Here is a 20,959-nt window from a genome sequence, read left to right as displayed (position 1 = left end):
ACACGATAGCAAGAAGTCGTGAAAATTTTTTATCGACGTTATCGGTCATTGCGGTTAGAGAGGAAATGAGACGATTCACACAGTGTTCGAGATTAAATATATTAAGTACAGTACTTTTCGACATGGATAGACGAGCTGTACTTTCTAGACGCAGTATTGGTAGATTATTAATTCGTCCGAAGCATAACGTTAGATTTCCAACGTACATTGGAGACGGTGCACGTATTCCTTTATTATTTTCATCGTACTGCAAAAGAGACAAAATGACGTGTTTTTGTTCGAGAAGCTCTTTCCAGATGTCCGGTGAAAGCGGAATCTCTTTACCGTGACAATCTCCTAAAATGATAGTTACGTAAGAAGGGAGTGTGACATTGATACCAATGTTCAAGTATTTGTAGCCAGTTGCAGTTAACGGATATCTTCTCTCGAGAAGGTATCCGATGCGGTAGGATGATGTGCGATTTGATGTCTGTAATTATGGAAAAAAAAGAAATTGGCAGATGGAAAAGAGAGAGAGACGCAAAAGGGAAAAATAATATCTACCTATTTGATATATTATCTTTATCTGGATTCACATCAGTTGATTCGTCGACTATTTTTTTCTTCTTCGTGCTTTGTTCATCGCGATCGTCCTGTTCCATAAGATAATTTATAATATCCGCGTTGTTGAACATTCTCACGATCGGGAAAAAAAAGCTTGGAAAGTGCGTACGAACGATGTTGTCGGAATGATCGTTCCTTTCGTACTGATCGTTTAAAATTATTATAGTATATATTATATGTGTCCTTTCATCCTTTCCTCTTCCTCCTCCTTTTTCGTCTTATTTTCCGGTGTATGTTTTGTCAATATGTATTACTCGATTGAAATAATCGATCCCAGATATCCTGCATTTGTTGTAATAACCCGTTTCGCAAACATTCGACGTTGAGTATGTTTATATTAAATTTACCAACTTCTGTTACGGTTTTCGTGAACTCGTTAAATGTGTAAAATTGTTGTTGTTTGGCAAAGTACAGATTACCATTTATATATCGGAAGGCCAAGGTCGGAGCTGGTGGTATTCCTGGGAATACCGCTTGTAACGGTTGAAACGAGCGAACAGTCATACTACATTCGTCTATTTGCGCCACGTCATTACCATTGAAAATCGCGTAGGTTTGTCCTCTGTTAGTATTTACTACGGTATCGATGAAAGTGTTCGGGGGAAATCCTAGACTCGAAGTTTTGGCCAACCTTCTTTCAATTTGAAACTGGGGTACTCGATCATACAGACAATATTATTTATAAACTAGTTCACCCGAAGGTCTTTGATACGCGGCTGATAAGGAGAAATTCTTCGGAAGGAAATCCATGTAGCTGTTTAGTATGTATGATCCGTCGTATTTTGTATCGTCTATATTTATCGACCATACATAACGTTGGTACGTGACGAATATTCGATGGTGCAATACCAATATCGTATCTACATATTCTAAACTACAGAGATTTATGTAGTCGGATTTATCTGTTGTAATTTCGGTACTTGGTGGTGTTGTTGTTGTTGACGTTGGTGATAGTTGTGTAGTTGCTGGTTTTGAATTTTTATCTCCATAGAGTTGTTGAATGACTAAAATGTCCTCTATGTTGAGTCTAACGATTTTATCCTTATTCCTAGCAGTGACATATGCGAACATTATGGAATCTTCATGCGAACTGTGTGTTAATCCCAATGCGTATCCAATTTCATGCGTTAACGTATTAAGCAGATAATCCTTGTTACTAGCAGATTTTTCGATTAGATATATATGCCATGGTTCTGCAGCATCCACGTGTATTTCAGCGGTGTAATTAACAACATTTGAAGGATAGAACGCGTGAGCGAGTACTCCACCAGGTCCATCGAACGAGGCGGAGCAAATTTCCTCGCTACGTTTACAATTAGCGTACGTGTGTGTGCCACTACGATAAGATATTAAGATGTCGGGATTTAACGTTTTGCGTTGGAACGTTAAAGACGAATTCGCTGCCCATAGCGAGAACGCGAATGCGGTAGTTGTCAAGATGTGCCAAATGGAAGTTCCACGTGAGATGTGTTTTTGCCCATTTCCTCCTACCTGTATTATGCTCGTAATGCAAAATGTCCGGGAGACCACATCGTGGTTTACGCATTTGATACAACGTATAGTTATTCAATGTACCATCACCCGGTATTTGATAATATTCTTGAAATAACGAAATCGCCTGTTTAAGTTCTTCCTCTTCGAATGATAATTGTGTGTTGTTTTCACTCTTACGCAAGTAGCCATACTTTTGTAGATACAGAATTGTTTCAGTATCTATGCCTTGACGATTCGTCGCTATCGTTGACGCTGTTGTCGTAGTAAGCGTAACGCAGACGACGACGACGATGACGAACGCGGGGGACATCGCGATGTGGCACAAGTATACGACACGCAGTAGGAAAATAAAAAAAACCGATGTGTATTCGAACATTTTGTCAGCGGTAATGAATCGCGTTCCGTGATTTTTTTATATATACGACACGACGAAATGCTTCGTCAATAGTAATGAATCGCGTCTCGTACTTTTTCATGTATTTGTTTTTACATTATAATACGACAGCATGTGACTTTTTGATGAAGAAGGAGAGCGCTTGAAAAAAATATTATACGATTTTGCGAATAACATTAGTCAATGGATTATACTCTATCACCCTGTCGTGAATAATGAGACAATAAACTGTGGTGTTCAGTGGAATATTTTCCTTATACTCGAATTCTATACGAATATCCACAGTAGCGCTTTTTATCGATTCGTTTTGACGAGAACAATCGATCACTACGAATGGGCCGTGCAAAAGAAATTCCCCGATAGATAACATGGCATCGCGATTGTCGTTACCGTAGTATGTCTTTTGAAATTTTACATACATATCGTACAGCATATTTCTTGCGTTCGAAATCTAAATTCATATCGTCGTAAGGATAAAAATCAGAATTTAAAAAAAGTTTCACATTAGCGAGATTACACACGTCGAATTGCGAAACATTTTGCGACGGTTCGTTTGTTTTCCGGTTTGAAGCGCAAAAATTACGTATCGCGGTTTTTCCAATTGCGATGTTGTTTTAACAGCCCACGAATGCTTCGTTGTACTTTGAAGCAGAGGAAATTCGTACAGGTCCCACGACCGGAAACACATGCTGAGATTTCGTCCACCTTCCAGCGTTCGCAAAAGTGATAATTTATTGACATCGTTCAGCACTACATGTGGCATTTTTCATTGTATCTTCGATAGCATGATTTTAGGTTCCGCCGATGCCTGCGCCACGACGCAATTGTTATCGTTACGCGCACGTATCAGGATAAGTTTGTGTCGCGCGTTTATTACTATGCGTTTGTAATCCTCGCAAAATCCTAGAAGTGTATTGAGCGGTACGCAAAAGTTAAAATCATCGGTCACAGATGTGCGAAAGAAGTGCATTGTGGCGTCCCATCTTGTATTTTCTAACGTTATACTCTTGCTGGTGGTTAACGATACGAAATTTTTGATCGTACTGGTAACACCAACGTTTCTACATCTATCGATTTCCACACCGTCTATCTCGTATCGAATCTCATCGAACATGAACGCGACGCAATTGTTCGACAGTTTTGGTTGTTCGGATTTGTGTCCAGCTGGTTTCTTCGCTGAAAATTTTCCCTCGACGTAGAGAAAACTCTCACACGGTAACGTGTACAGATCTTGGTGTTGTATAGGTATTCGTATTTCATCGCTGTATCCGAATGTGGTGTTAGCGTATGGGTTGTAAGTGTGAGTCTCGATCTTAACGATATGATTGTCGAAGATTCACTTCCTATATGTAGAATATCGCGACTCATTTCTCATGACGAATCCCAGAGATCGTAGAAATGTGACGTTCGCAGCGTTCAATCTGTCCTCCGTTTCTCCCCGCTTTCCTTCAATGTATCGTTCGGTGAACAATGATAATTGCGACGCGGTACGATTGTCGTCGTAGATGTATTCTTACAATCGTGCGACTCGTTCAGAACGAGCATCTTTCGTTCGTGAGCATATTTTTATCGTTTACGTCGTATATGAAGTCGAATCGATAACGCCTCTCTACGAAGGATTATCAACTGTCCGTTTTGATCTACTATACGTATCGTTATATCGGTAACGTTTCTCGCGACGACTGGGAGATAAATGACGTGTGTAGGAGTATCGGACAATTTATATCCAGGTGGAACGTTCATCGCGAATTCGTGTATCGTGCGCTGGTTTATCATTGTTGTACGCACCCGAAGTAATGTTGCATTCTACATGAATTACAGTTACATTCATAATGTTTACAGGTTTGTCAGACGCGTACCACTTGTTCGGTTGTATTACGCGAGAGTTCGAATAACCTAATAGCGAACCGATGTTATTCGGTTTCGTAAAATTTATTCGGTACGCACATTTGATCTCGCTTCTCATTGTATTCTCATTGGCTCGAAGATTCAGTATCTCTTCTATATGAGTACTATTGTTGCCATCGTTGTCGTCGAATATGTACGCGTAGTTATCATCATCATTATCTTTATCGTCAGACGTTCGTCGTAGCATGTGACGGATAGCAGCTCTCAGATACTTGTTTATAGCACTCAATTCGTACGATCCTTCGGGAATCGTGATTATTTTGTCGTATCGAAGTAGAAGTTATTGTTCGTGGAAGTAACATTCGGTATCGCGTTGTACGTTTCGAAATTCGTAAGACCCAATTCGTATTCGCCATTACTTAAATCCAACGCAGGAAAGTAACTCGCCGTGAGAATACTGGTGGTTCCAGTTAACGTGAGAGTCCACAACATGACGTAATCGAAGATAAACGCTCAACTGAGACGACTCACACGACACATTATTAGATATATCTTTTCCTCCAATCTATTTCTCGAAGAAATCGTAGACACAACTGACTAGACCACAAATACTCTGATCAAACGTTTGATAAGAGCGACGATTATACATTACGTTGCTTTCGAGATAGTGTTCGAGTTCCCTCGATGGTCTAAGATTGCCAAAACCATCGAAGTAAACTGCATTATTTCCCTTTTTCGCATAAGCAATCCAGTGTGTTCCAGCATTTTCCGAATTATCGAGATTTACGATACCGCTTTCATTACGATGTGATTTCGTCGGTAACGCGTCACGCATAAACACACCTCTGAAGAATGGTAAACGCAAACGATACGCCGCACGATTCAACTGTTCGTTCGTTGTGATACCGGAGAGCGGTATTTTAAGAGTCTCTAATGTTTCCTTCCACGATGTTTTTTTTTATCTCTTGCCTTTCTTTTTCTCACGTTACCACCACCACGTTTGCAGGGCGCTAGATACAGTCCGCGACCTTCCGTCTGACGTCGAGCGGCTTTGCGATCGCTTACAGCTCTCGCTACGCTCGCCGCTCCACCGATCAAAGACCCGAGTGCACCCAACATTGGTAAAATCGGTAGGAAACCTCCGCGTTTCGTTACCGGAAGTAGTCTCTTCCTTTTCGTTTTTTTCCTTCTTTTCATACCCATTCCTAATTTCGTTTTTGCTTTCATGGCTGCCCATACAGCAGTCGCGGCAGCTTTCTCATCAAACGTCGAATCACTCGCTGTTATACGTTCGCGTGCTTTTTCGCAAAAACTCGATCGGCAATGTGACGATCGGTGAGATCGTTGCTTCGCGAATAGGCGATATCGTGTTCGCGACACGCCGCGTCTAATCGATTTATACCTCGATCACCACGCGCTCGTCTTTTCGCGAGACGAGTACCGGGTCCACAAAATTGATAACCAGGTATATGTACTTCAAACGGAAGCGCGTTTATCGCCTTGTCAAATAAACCTTTTTCCTACGCGGGGAACCCCTTTTCCCCCCCCCCTCCACCTACTTTTTCATACGCCCCTAGTTTTAATTTTCCCCCGTAAGAAAAACTTTTTTTTTCGAAACCCCAAAACCCCCGACGCCCTTTTTCCCCCTTACAGAAAAAAATTGGGATCGGGCCTCCCCCGGGGATATAAATATTTCTAAAAAAATTTGCTCGCGTTAAAATCCGCCGCGGTTACACAAGAAAAACTTTCCCCTAAACCCAACCCCCCGGGAAAATTCCCCAATCCCGACCGCAAGGCGCGACTCACCAAAGGCGGTTTTTTGGGAAACCCTAAACACCCCCTTTTCTACCAAAAAAAATTTTTTGCTCTTTGCGGCCCCTCCAATTTTTTTAAAAAAACCTTTTTTATTTTTTAAAAAAAAACTCCATGGGTATTTTGAGAACTTACGTGAAAATTCCCCAAAAACTCTTTAAAACCAAAAAAATCGATTTTGGGGAAAAACTACCGTTTTTTTTTAAAGGGGATGGGGTTTCCCCACCCTTTTTTTCCCAAAATCTCGCGCCCAAAAAAAACCCCCAAGGGGCATTCCCAATTTTAATATTTTTTTTCGATGTGGGCTTCCAAAATTTGAATACTTTTAGAGAATATTTTTTTTGGGGGGACAAAACAACTTGTTTTTTTTTCTCTATCAAAACCATAAAAAAAACCCCAAATTTTTAAAGCGATAATCCCCAATTTTTTTTATACAAAATTTAAACAAGAGGGAAAACCAATTTAAAAAAAACCCCCTTTAACAAAACAGTAAAAACCGATATATCGTATGAAATTTTTTTCATGTTTGCCTTTGTTTCAACAAAATAGGGGTTTTTTTTGGGAATAACAAAAAATAGCGCGTTTCACCGGGAGAAAAGCCGGGTTTAAAAAATTTTTTTTGTAGTGTAACCCCCCCTTTTTTAAATGTTTTTTTGAAAAAAAAAAAAGGTGAAAAAAACCTCTTTGCCTTACGTTTTAAATGGTCAAAACAAAGGGGCTCTAAAAGGGGAAAAAAAAAAACCTTATCGCAAAAAACCGGGGCCCCCCGGGTTCGTAAGAAAAAACCCAGCCTTGAAGGAGGGAAAAAAAAAAAAAAGGAGAATAATCATTCTGAGAACAAAAAAAACTTTTTATCAACCGTTAAAAAAATTTTTTTGGAACCTGAACGTGGGGAAAACCCTTTTCACTAAGTTTACAAAAACCCAAAAGAATAAACGTGAGTCCCCCGGGGAGGGGGGAAAAATGAGGACGCCAAAAATGACGACGAAATTTTAGATGATGCGATTCCCCCCACTTCCCCCCCAAACTTTTTTTCCGGGGAACCAAACAAAAAAGAAATGAAAAAAATTTTATGTTTTTGTTCCCAAATTCATTCACCCCAATAAACCAAAAACAACAACAACACAACCACAAACCCATAACTCCTTTTTTTTAGGGATGAAGAATTTTTAAAAAACCCGATGATGCCCCTTCATCCCCCCGAAAGTCTGTCGGTGTTGAACCCCTTTTCAAGGTCGTCAGTTTAAAAGAAAATTAGGCCCTTTTTGGGAAAATTTAAAATCTTTTAAAAACGGTTTTATGCAAAAACCCCAAATCGTTTTTGTCTGGGGTTTTTTATTTTTAAATAAAAAGGGGTTATGATTTGGGTAGTAAAAATTTGACAAAAAAGGGACGACCAAAAATCATAAGGGGGGTTTTAAAAAGGAAAACCGGGGGTTCATACACTATCTTAAAAAATTCCCCCAAACCAAACGCCTATTTACACAAGAAAAAAACAAACATACAAACAAATTTAATGATGAAAAATTTTCAAACTTGACAAGGGGACGCCCTATTAAAATCCTTTTAAAAGAAACCCCAAAACCCCACAAAACAAACCCCTTCGCTCCCTCTTTTTACTCCCGTAAACCAGTGGCACTAGTATTTTTTTCATGTAAAAGACAAAAACCCCCCCGGTGAAATTGGGGCCCCCCAAAAAATAGTTTCCCCGGTTTTTTGGGACAACCCCAAGATTTGGGGGGATTTTTTTTCCCCAATTGCTCATGTTTCCCCTGACCCGGGAAAAAATCTCACGACAAGAAATTTGTCGTTTTTCAAAAATTCCCCCGAAGCTGGGTTTATAACATTAAATTCCCGTGAGAAAATCGCGACAGGAAAATTTTTGCGCAACCCCCGATACATTCTGTGAATAAATTTTTGGGGATATCTATGGGGGAAAAAAAAATCAACAAAACCCCCGATCGTCGATAGAATTTTTCTAAATATGGCACGCCCCTGGGTTTTTTCTGAATCCGACCCCTTTTTACGCGAAACAAAAATTTTTAACCCTACCGCGCCGGAATTCGCCCCCCCGATGGGGTTAAAAAAAGCAAAAGTCCCAGCTTTTTTTCCCCGATACGCAAAAAATCGGGAATCTTAAAAAAGAAAAGGAGAAAAGGGGAAAAAAAGTGCAAGCGTGTGGAAGGTACAAAAAACGGGGAAAAAAAAATGTGCAAATTTTTCTAACAAAAATTTAGCTTTGAATCGGAAAAACGATCAAAAAAATGCCAAAAGAAACAGGGGGAAAAACGTTTAAACTACCAAAAAGAATTATCTTTCACCCGCTTCGGGGGGCCAAAAAATTTCCCCAAGGGGGGAAAAATTTAAAAAAATTTAAAAAAGTCTCGAAAGGTTTAAAAGCGCTACGACAAGATTTTCTGGAAAATTTTTCCCCGGGGAAAAATGATCTTTTTTAAAGAAAATATCATAGTGACAAAAGGGGCTTTTTAGAGAGTTTCCCCCGTACTCCCTTTTAAAAAGTTGGATGGAGTCACGCCCCAAATCGAAAGGGCCCCGGCCCCCCGTCAAAAACCCAATGACCAAAGGAAAACCCCAGAGAGATTTTTTTAAAAAAGATGGGAGAGAGTACGATAGTACTCGCGCTTGGGGAAAAAATCAAAAAGTTTTTAAAATACGGGAAAACGGGGTGTGGGGGTCTACATCGACATATAAAAAAATTTTCGAAAAGAAAAAAAGTTTTTGGCACTGAATCGGGGCCCCCGTTTTTAAAAATACCCTCGGGGCTTTTTTCCCGTCAAAACAAAGAGAGAAGAGTGATGGGGCCCCCGGCCCCCAAAAAATTTTTAAAAAAACCCCCCGCCCCCGGCGAAAATTTTTTTCCCCGTTGCCCCCGTCTTTTCACCCGATGTTTTTTGGAAAACCCACTTTGTCGAGATCCTCCCTACACGCGATTCAACAAATTAAATTCCCTTTTTAAACCTTAAAATTAGGGGTTTTGGGGGTAAATACCATGGCCCCCTCCCCCTCAAGACAAAACAAAACGACGTAGCCGAGCGTTACCAAAAAAATTTTGCGGGGGGAAAAACCCCCAAAAATGAAAAACAATAAGGAAAAAAGGATTTAAACACTTACCGGGCAAAAAAAATTGTGAAAAGATAAAAAAAAAAAAATCTTTTTTTCGTTTTGGGGGAAAAAGCGGGGTAGTGGAACTTCCAAAAACCCCCAAAGAATAACATGGGAAAAACCCCTTCACTTTAAAAACGACTCTAAAAAAAAAAATCGACGGCTACGGGGGTCATTCCCCTTTTATAATCCCCCCGAAACACAACTTTGGGATCCGACCGAAGATTTTAACCCCCGTTTTTCCCAAACGATCCTGTCGGGGGTTAGGGGTCATAAAAAATTGCCCCCCCCAACACATTAAGGGGTAGGCAACCCCATACTTTAAAAAATTTCAAGACTTTTTTTAAAAGGGTTTTTACCCCAATTGGGGCCAAAACCGATTTTTTTTACATTTTTTAAAACACAACGTCCCAATCCCGAAAGGGGCCCCTTTTAAAAAGATTTCGGAAAAGCCGATGCTGCTGGTTCTAAAAAACAAAGAATTGCGGTCTAAAATGGGGGGGGGTTTATCTCTTGGAAAAAATAAAAACGCAAAGGGGGAAACGGTTTTGGGAAAAGGGGTTGGGAAAAATTCACAAAAATTTTTTTGGATAGAAAAAAAAATTTGGGGAAATTTTTTTTTCCTTTTTTATTTATTACAATAAAAAAAACTAAAAAAAAAAACGGGTTTTTTTTAAAAAGGGTCCCAAGGGGTTAGAGTCCGAGATTCGGGTACCCCCTACCTTTTTTCCCCCATCTTTTTCCCCAAAAACAGTTTAAAATAAACCCCGGGGTTAAAATTCTTCAACTCGATCGTTGCCCGACTGACGTCTCCCCCTGTACCGTCCATCTTTAAAAACCCCTTTTCGCATAATCCCCCCGAAAGTGTCTTTTTCCCCGCTTTTTAACCTTTTTTCTTGATCCCTTTTTTATTCTCTTCGAATCGCCTTTTCCCATCATTTCAATGCGTAAACTTCGCTCTGTTTTTTATAAAAACCTTTAAAAAATCGCCCATTTTTTCATCTTTCTAAAAAGGGGAAAAAAATTTAAAAAATTTTTTTTTACGCGGGGAACATCATCGCTTTTTTCTCGGGGAAAAAAAAATCGTGTCAAAACTCGCGATTAAAATTTTAAAATTTTTTCTACACATTTTAAAACTAAAATAAAAAGCGGGCCTTTCCGTGTACATAATCTTACATCATCGCGATAAAATTTTATCATGTTTTCCTATGAAATTCCTACAAAAAAATTAGATTCTCAAAAATGCCAACCTCGTAATGGGGTTTTAAATTTTACCTCATTTTTCGAATTTCAAACCCATCTTTTTTAAAAAAACACTTCACTGTAAATTTTGGGTTTTGCTATCATTTTGTTTTCCCCCACCATTCCCCCCTTTTCCCAAAAGCGTTTTGGGCCCCCCGCCCCCATGTCGCTACTTTTTTCCATCTTTTTTTCCAAAATTCCCTTTTTTCACCCTTTTTTAAAGTTTTTTTTTTCCCAAAATCGTTTTTTCGCGATTTTTTTAAAAACCCCGTATTAATTAAAAATATTCCAAGCCTGGGGGATGGGGCGATTAAAAATTTTAAAAAATTTTTTTTTTTTTTGTAATCCTTTTTGGGAACATTTTTTTTAAATTTTTGAAGTGCAATACCCCTCCTTATCGAAAGGGTTGGCCCCAAAAGGGGTTTTTCCCCTTTTCCTTTTTTCCCGGGGGCCGTTCCGATTGGGCAGAAAGGAATTTTCCCCCAGCCCCGTGTACTTTTTTTCGGATCGAAAATTTGCCCACAAAACAATTAATATATACCCACCTATCGCACAGATACTTCTTTCCTGTATTCTTGCTCAATTGCGAACCTATCAATCGTGACAGATCTTTAATCCATGTGAAATAAGCGATAACTTTTCGTCGTTGTCGCGTCTCGACTCTTGCAGGTACAACAAATTTACGTGTTTCTCTTTCTTCTCTTAGACGAAGAGGAACGATTACATTGCCATCGTCTTTTTTTCCACTCCTCTTTCGCTCGATAAATACGTTGATACATCGTTCAAAAGTTCAAATTTCGTAATTTGTTTTAAGGTAACAGGGAACTCGGTACCCTCAAGATTCAACACAGTAATATAATCCGGATACGATGATTTCCTATTCACATGACTTTGAACTGGATACAGAGCGGCGACCACTGACCAAGCGAAACACGCATTGTCTATCGAACGCACATTGATTACCGCCTTCCTCAGCATAATTTCTCGCGGCAGCTCCACCCAACATCCCGCATGCATAGGATTATATTTGTTAACATTTACAATCAGATTCAATATACGTGATAGCGCCCATCCACTGTCACGTTCCTGAAATTCCTCTAATGCTGCTAAAGTATCATCTGTCACGTGTTTATCGTACCACTCTCGCAGATCAGATGTGTCGAAAAGCTCGTGATTTTTCGTAGTAACTCTTAGCAGATCTCTTAGCATCCGCAACGAACTCACCGTTGAATATTGTATTCACTTTCAAACAAATATGTCTCTGAAGATTATCGCGTACCCGATCGAGAACGATATCTCTCGCGTCATCGAGAAACTGTCGAGGTTCGATGTAATTCGAATTCAACACCACACCAGTCAATACGCGCAATAAATGGTATGTGGCTAAGTTCCAACATTTCTTCTCCTTTATGCAAGATGTAACCAACGTAGGACTCTATACCATACGCTCGTAACAGTACACATCGCTACCTACATCCGAAACTGCACTTGACGGATCGCTATCCGTACTCTCGTTCGGACTATTATCGCTATCGCTATCGCTATCGCTTAACATATTAAAATCACTGTGAGAAGAACCTTACCCCGTGCATTTATATATCGTTCCTTCGTCGGAAACAACAAACCGCAAGCCCATCTTATCTTTTACAAATAATAATACGCGTATAAAAACACGACGCATCCTATCGCATTCAAAGGATGTTGTATCCTCTCTCACACACACATAAGGATATGTATAAGGAAAAAAATCCATTATTCACATTTTTTTCTTTTTTTACTTTTAATAAAATGCAAACTAAAACTAGTACATACATCATAATATATATAAAATAATCATAATAAATTGTCATAATGTATAAAAAACACGTACTACTATCCGCTTTGATATTTTTTATACTGGTTGTATAATTTCATCACATTTTGTAATGCACAACGGTTACTGTGCCTTCCACACCGAAACATATTAGTAGAGTCTAGATTTTCCAACGATTCAATGTCATTGAAATGATTGTCGATCGTTTCGACTATGACATTGTCGTTGTTTAGAATGTCCACTAACCACCCCCGTTTCTCGAGACCTTTTATATAAATAAGTGCATCATCATCGCGCTCCCCACTGACAGCTTCAGCGATCAAACGCTGCGCCATACGATACGGCACCACCCCGTCGTTCCAGCGCAACCCATGGTGATGCGCCATCAGCCACGAGGCGTGTGACTGATCTTTCTTCGTCAAGAAACGCCATGGCATCGGGCACGTAAAAATGTAATGCGTTATTTCTCCGCCATTTTTCAGCACTGCCACCTCCTTCACGAATCGTTCACCCACGACGAATCCTTTAACAAAAAAACCACGTATAATACACATAATACACGTTTTGTAAAAAAAAATAAACCAGAAACACGAACTGTACCTTATAAATCGACGAATGTCGGCACCATGACTTCGATATATATATGTCACCACATATTAATGATTAAACTACGCCAATGTGGCAATCGCGCGGTGCGTCTCTCTTTTATCATGTCCTGCGTTCTCTCGGTGTGAAGGAAACAATCGTACGTAAAAGTGAGATAGATATGTAGGATATGCGTAAGTAGATATAATAATGATATGTGATTATCGTATGCGTCTTTTTCCTCTCTCCTATATATTTTTTTACAATACGTTTTTCTTTTCCTTCATTAGCGATGGTACTTTCCTCAAATCGTCAGCTACCCAATCCAAAAGCCGATTCACCACTTGCTGCTTACGATCTCTAGGGGAAGACGTCACAAATTGTGTTCTCATTTTTGCATATTTCTACTATTGACGTTTTTTCTTATTCTTAATATCATGAATGTCATACAAATCTACGTGAATCAACTGATGTCCAGTCTGTCCTTCCGGAGTGCTCACGGTGTAGCTGACCATGTTCCAATTTTGTCATGTATTGGGATATTCCATCGTTTTGCTGTTTCGAGATTGAAGCAAAAAGCGCGTCCATACTTCCAGATGTCGATTCTCCTGACGATGCAAAAATCTCACGATCGATGTTCGGCGCATCGATAAGTGTCGCTATGTGACATCCAGCGTATTCCTTCAGATCGTGTAACCATTCGAAGTATGTATTTCTCGTCATGAAATCTTCCATAAACAAATGATGCAACACTTTGCTCTCGGAGGTAGAAAGGAAACGATCCAGCTCTTCCACAGAATACGTAGTATTCAGCAAACCTCTCGTTTTCAATACGTTCAAAAATGACATTAATGCATCTTTCATCGTCTTTGCCTCTCTCATACGTATCGTATTCGGATCTATCTTTCGCTGATGTACCATATAGGTCTGTATACATCCAATCATCATTCTCAGATTTTTTACAAACGTATTCGTAATCCACATCTGATGTATTAAATCGATTATAGAACCCATAAACGTTTCATCGAACATATCTTCCTCTTCCTCTTCCTCGTCTAATAGTTATTCAAACGATTTCTCAGTGGATCTCGTCGGTAGCTTCTCGACCTCTTTACTTCGAGACTCCATCGCAGTAGTACATAAATAATATTAATACGTTCGAAACTAAAATATATGTATGACGAAAAAAAGCCTCGCCCATACGCATTTATATACAGGATGATCCAAAAGTATGGAAACGGCCAAATAACTGTGGAGGAATGCACTTTGGGGAAAAAAGTTTCAGACAAAAGTCTTAGGTTTTTTTCCTGACTATTTAATAGTGACCTGAGATTTGACCTTGACCGTGACCTTGAATATCATTTCAAAGTCAAATTTACTTTTTTAAATAGAAACACATATTTTTGACCACAGGAATGGAAACAGCGGAAAATTTTACGTCCGACTTTGATCATGACCTTGACCATACCCTTGAAGGTCAGTTCAACGTCAAGTTGACATTGTCAATGGAAATTCCTGTAAATTGGTATCTAGGAGTTTTCGGGGTTGCTGATTACGATTTTGAAGTCGATTTTCAAAAATTCAAGATGGTGGATCCAATATGGCTGACGAAATTTGAAAAAACTATTGAATTTTTCTGCAAATTGGTATCTGGGGGTTTTTATGGTCGCTGATTACGAATCTGAAGTCCGTTTTCAAAAATTGAAGATGGCGGATCCAATATGGTGAACGAATTAAAAAAAAATTATTGAATTTTCCTTTAATTTGAATCTAGGAATGTTTTGTGTTGCTGATAACGTCTAGGATCTGCTATACCTGAAAAAGTAAGGTACACCCAGGATGTGCCACGGGGAGACTCCTAAGTACGATTTACATCCCATTTTTTTTTAACTTTTTTTATTTTATTGTTTTTTTTTTGGTTTTAGCCAACTAAGTGTTAATGTAGCGGGTTAAGATGATTTTTGTACACAAGCTTTTAAGTGTGTCATCTTAAAATTACTCTCTTCAAAGCTTGTGTTCAAAGATCATGTTAACCCGCTACATTAACACTTACCTGAGTTGGCTGGGTGCTCACTTCATCTTGTCTTAGTTGGTTGGGTGCTCACTTCATCTTGCCTTAGTTGGCTGGGTGCTCACTTCATCATAAAAAATAAAAAGAAAACAAAAAAAACACAAACAAATTTTAAAAACCAAAAAAAAATAATAAAATAAAAAAAGTTAAAAAAAAATGGGATGTAAATCGTACTTAGGAGTCTCCCCGTGGCACATCCTGGGTGTACCTTACTTTTTCAGGTATAGCAGATCCTAGACGTTATCAGCAACACAAAACATTCCTAGATTCAAATTAAAGGAAAATTCAATAATTTTTTTTTAATTCGTCCACCATATTGGATCCGCCATCTTCAATTTTTGAAAATGGACTTCAGATTTACAATCAGCGACCACGAAAACCCCCAGATACCAATTTGCAGAAAAATTCAATAGTTTTTTCAAATTTCGTCAGCCATATTGGATCCACCATCTTGAATTTTTGAAAATCGACTTCAAAATCGTAATCAGCGACCCCGAAAACCCCTAGATACCAATTTACAGGAATTTCCATTGACAATGTCAACTTGACGTTGAACTGACCTTCAAGGGCATGATCAAGGTCATGATCAAAGTCACAGGCGGACGTAAAATTTTCCGCTGTTTCCATTCCTGTGGTCAAAAATATGTGTTCCTATTTAAAAAAGTAAATTTGACTTTGAAATGACATTCAAGGTCACGATCAAGGTCAAATCTCAGGTCACGATTGAATAGCCAGGAAAAAAACCTAAGACTTTTGTCTGAAACTTTTTTCCCCAAAGTGCATTCCTCCACAGTTATTTGGCTGTTTCCATACTTTTAGATCACCCTGTACTATTGTCCATCGGATATGTTGACGGATGTGGTTTCTATCGAGGACGCAAAAAACTGCATAAAAATAGACACCCTTATGAAGAGTGAAACAACGTCATACGAGAGAGAACGCATCCTGAAAGAGGATGCAATAGTGTCTTATGACATCTTTGTGGTATCTATCAAGGTGACAGAACTGCGCAAAACTGCATAACAGAAAATCTTTAAGGGCTCGAAAGAGGATGCATGTGGTATTAGACAAAAAACTATTTATAAAACTGCATAAAATGGACTCTTATCGATCCTTAAGGACGCGGTATAACTGCGGAAGAGAAAATATTATTTATTGTTCCGTTTATCTTTTTTTTATTATTAAACTAACAGCGACCGAACGAGACAAACGAAACGTTGGTGTGAGCGAGAGCGACAAACGAAACGTAACGTTGGTGCGAGCGAGAGCGACGAACGAAACGTTGGTGCGAGCGAGAGCGACAAACGAAACGTTGGTGCGAGCGAGAGCGACAGCAAATATGGGGATTCTTACCGTATCTTTAAGGAGGTAAGATTACATTATTATATTATATTTACAGCGAGTGAGAAACCCGTTGGTGCGAGCGAGAGCGACAGCGCGCACGCGGGAAGAAAAAACGCGCCAACTCCCTCAGTCGCTCGCCCGCTCTCAAGCTCGCCGGATTGTCGTCGTCGCGACGCGTCACGCCGTGACGTCACCAGCTCACACACACATGCGCCCGTGGGGACGGGGGCCGGGGAGGAAAACTGCGAGAGGTGGTGGGAGGCCAAAGCAGCTCGCTCATTGGCTGCCCCCCCGCACCACAATACCCCTCTCGCCCAGTTTTCCCCCCGGCCCCTCACCCCGCGACTTGTCCCATGGCTTAGAATATACATAAATATGCTATTCGTATGGACAGGAATAACAGCAGATCGAGTCGTAAATAATAATAAGTTTATAATTTAAGAAATTCTTTCTCTCTCTCTCTTACACACACACACACACACACACACACAAACACTTTAAAATCATTTTTATGACAATTTTCAGATCGATTCCTTGTATCTTCCACCACGCCTAACGAGAGAGATATGCGTCGACTTTTTGGAAAATGATTTACCCGCCTTTTTAGAAGACGTTCCTCCTCGCGAACGGGCAAAACTCATTTTCCAACATAATGGAGCTCCTGCGCATTCTTCGCGATGAATACGCAATGTGTTAGATACGCGCTATCTGGACAAGTGGATGGATTGAAGTGGCCAAATCATTTGGCCGGCGCGGTCTCCGGATCTTAACGTGCTCGAATATTTCATTTGAGATCACATCAAATATTTAATTGAGCATATTCGTCATGGTACTGAAGCTGAGATGCAAGAAGCAATTCTCGCAGCTTTCAATACCATTACGCCAGAAATGGTGCATCGCGCGATGCGCAACATTATCCGAAATCTCTTTACGAGAACAAGGAAGGCTTCGAACAATTCTTGCATTAAAATTGCAAAAGTGGATTAGACCTACTGGAGATACCACTTAAAAAAAATGCGCCATTCTATGTACTGCAAAGTGGTGCGGAAATGATAGCGTTTTATCAGTTTCTTGCCAAAGGTGACAAACGAAATTATTTCTTCACTCGCGAGTCTGTATCACACACACCCAGAGAAAGGTTTCTTCAATTCAAAGAAATATTTCTTTGCTGTACGATTCAAGAAAAAATTTCTCTAATTTCAACATTATTTCTTTAATTGAAACATCATTTTTTTAAAACAAATAAATTTTTTATTTAATTTAAAAATTTATATTCAAATAAAAGAAAATTTTGTCTTTGATCGTATGGCAACGCAACATTTCTTTAAATCGAAAAAATCTTTTTCTTGGCGTAGGCTCGCAAGTCAAGATTTTTCTTTGACAGCAAATTAATCAATTTTTTCTCCAACAGAAAAGAAACATTTCTTTGATTAAAATTTGAACCTTCCTCTGTGTGGGTGCGCCGATTATTATTCGTGTACGTACACTATCGTTTATGGAAGTTCAGACACTCGCATAAATTTTATCGAATGATTATTTAAAAAATTAACACTTTATAAAACAGTAATTGTATTACTTTTTAAATATATTTTGAATCGCTTGTATGCAATACATACTAACAATTGCAAAAGCTTTATAAATTAGTTTTAATTTTGTGTATGTCAAAAAATATTGTCTTGTACTTCGTACAACATTGATAGTATAATTAATACAATAAATTACAAAAATTCGATTGGAGAACACAAATATGGGGTCATGCTGTGGTGTATGTTACCAGCCTATCCCCATAAGGAGGGGATAGACTAGCAAAAGCTTTATTTATTTAATTATTTTTAATTCATTTTTGGCACATAAAATTAAAAATAGTTTTTAAAACTTTTGCAATTGCTAGTATAAATACAAGTGATCTAAAATATATTCCAAAAATAATAAAATTGTTGTACGAACTCCGTAAATTCCTTATTTTCCTCAACAATCAACATCCAAATATCCATAGACTTCATTATAGACAGAGGAAAACGAAAAACTTCCCTTCCTAGATGTGCTTGTCTCTAAGAAAGCTAACGGTATCTTAGGTATATAGAAAAACATCAAGTGTAGAAAACCAACACATACAAATAGATATCTATATGCCGATTCGCACCATCACCAAGCACAAAAACAATCTGCTCAATTCATTTGTACATAGAGCTTTCATCATCTCTGATAAAGAACATCTACAGACAGAACTCAATCACTTAAAATTAGCCTTACAGAAAAACAGACATGACAAAAAAGACATAATCAAAATAATCAATAAAGACAATGGTTTCTGACACACAATCAGACGAAAGGATCTTATCCATTCTCCCATATGTCAAAGGAACAAGATCGGATTGACAGGATATTAAACAAACACAATATCCGAACTATCTTCAAACTATCCAAAAGATAGGACAAATCCTAAGAAATCCTAAAAATCATAGACTTCCATTCAACTCCGCAGGAGTATACAAAATACCTTGTTCCTGCGGGCAAGATATATTGGAGAAACTCAAGGGAGAATGGTCAACTTATGGATAAAGAAACACCAACATGATGTCAGGCTAAAACACGTCACGCAATCAGCATTATCAGAATACAACATCGAAACAGGACATCAAATACTATTTGACAAAACGATCACAATAACCAACCTTACATCATACTTTCCAAGAAAATATAGAGAAACCATAGAGATACAAAAACACCCTAACAATCTAAATAGAGATAATAGCTGCAACATAAATAAAATATGGAAAACCATTCTCCCGGTTATTGAAGACTGATCGATTCCCCCATCTTCTCCCCCACAATTCTCTTTTTTCCCTCTTACCACTCCAACAAGTAGCGTAATATAAAAAAGAAACGACCCGGAGGAACAACTCAGTATCAGGCTGCTCCTCGCCCTGATTAAGTGGACTGCAAGGTTCACGAAACGTTGGCATTCTAAGAATGAACACGGAGGAAACCCGCGAAACGCATAATCTTTATATAGAAGCACCCGTGGAAGTCTCAAGAATATTAATAAAATTGTTATTTTATGTCTTAATTTTTTACACGATCATTCGATAAAATTTATACGGATATTCGAACTTCCATGAGCAGTAGTGTAAAAAAATGCAGAAAAATATTATTCTAGTGCTAAGAAAGAACGCAATTTTTATTCTTCTTCTTTTGAATAACGATTATATCATTACAAAAAATGTTTTCTTAATAATATAATTTTAAAATACTCTTATTATTTACTTGAAACAAGTAATATTTATGTATATATATATTAGTATATATATATATATATATATATATATAAAACATTTTTCTGTACGTATATGTGCTTCAGGATAAACTAAACTGAGTTTTTTCGAACAGTTTTTGATCATTTTTTAATTTTCGCAGTCGAGATGTTATTTTTGAAGCGCCGAATATCCGCCATCGATAACTTGGCGCGCAGGGAGTGGAGCGAGTTTCTAAGCTCAAACGGCGCGACGCACCTGCTAGGCCATCCCCGCTTCTTGCAGCCCGTGCGCCGTGCGCTCGGTGAGCCATACTTTCGGCAAGGCGCATATTCGGCTATCTTTAAATGTTAACATCTCGTTAACTACTGCGAACATTGCAAAATGGTAGAGGATTTTCCGACTCAGTTTAGTCCTGCTCAAGACGGGTTGAGCCATAATTAGGAGTCACCCTGTATATGTATTCTGGTCATATGAACATTAAAAGTATGAAATGTGAACCGCATTTTTCTAAATTAAGTAATTAATATTCTATTAAACATCACATTAAAAAAAACCTGCACTTTTTCAATTGTAATATTTAACAGAATATTGTTCTTTTTATTTAGAAAATACGCGGTCTGTATTTTATAATTCTACATTATATTTTGTGTTGTGTTTTAGCATGTCATTTATTTTAAGGAAACTTCTGTCTGTGAACTTCAGTCTACTGTATTTCAATAATGTATTTCGGTTCTGCTTTATAGGTATCTTATTAAGCACAGTAAGTAATAATGATGTTATTAATTTAAGAGAAAAATGATTTATTCTAATAACTTTATAGATGTAAATTTATTATATATGTAGTGCTTACCAAATTATTTTAAGAAATTAGTAGATATTTGATAAATGTAAAGGTAAATTCAAGTAAAGGAATATACAAAATCTATAGACTCTTTAAATTAAACAATGAAAAAATAATGGCAAATACAATTGGGCGTTAGGAGTCAGCGCTGGATATTATATGCAGTGCCTACTAATACCTATTAATATGTTACAAATTCAATTTTGTACGTTTTGGTTCAGTATTTAAGCCATTTTCAGCAATAAAAAATTACCGCTTATCACATTATAAAATCAGTTGAGAACTGTGTCTCGCACAATAGTTCTGACCTCCAATAATACAGTTGCAGTGGAAATGTGGTGAGAGATAACCATTTTCAATATAGTCTAATGCTAACTGCCAACCAGTTGCTTAGCTGAGTGGAACAGATAGTGGAACTCAAGCTAATAATTGTAACAAGATATTTTTGAATAGATGGAAAAAATCTGACTTTATCTCTGGTTACACATATGAAAAACTTTACTGTGCTAATGACAATTTATTCAGAACTTAT

The 20,959-nt window shown here is 38.3% G+C and overlaps 2 protein-coding genes across 5 annotated transcripts in view; one reads left to right on the top strand and one right to left on the bottom strand.

Annotated features, from left to right (window-relative positions):
- Positions 1-20,959, bottom strand: part of LOC105151168 (uncharacterized) — a 212,709-nt gene that overhangs the window by 67,549 nt on the left and 124,201 nt on the right. The window lies entirely within an intron of this gene.
- LOC105147875 (uncharacterized) overlaps positions 1-20,959 on the top strand; it is a 36,296-nt gene that overhangs the window by 10,708 nt on the left and 4,629 nt on the right. For 2 of the 3 annotated variants that reach the window (XM_087416467.1, XM_087416469.1), the window contains exon 2: positions 20,247-20,346. In XM_087416467.1, coding sequence (XP_087272593.1) covers positions 20,247-20,346 — 100 coding nt within the window. The remainder of the gene's footprint in view (positions 1-20,246; positions 20,347-20,959) is intronic. The other variant, XM_087416468.1, reaches the window with a different exon arrangement.

This window comes from Acromyrmex echinatior, unplaced genomic scaffold, assembly GCF_024713525.1.
Source record: "Acromyrmex echinatior isolate Ae372 unplaced genomic scaffold, ASM2471352v2 Scaffold23, whole genome shotgun sequence".
Lineage (NCBI taxonomy): Eukaryota > Metazoa > Arthropoda > Insecta > Hymenoptera > Formicidae > Acromyrmex > Acromyrmex echinatior.
Note: the sequence above shows the minus strand (reverse complement) of the source record. Positions and strands in the feature narration are given on the sequence as shown.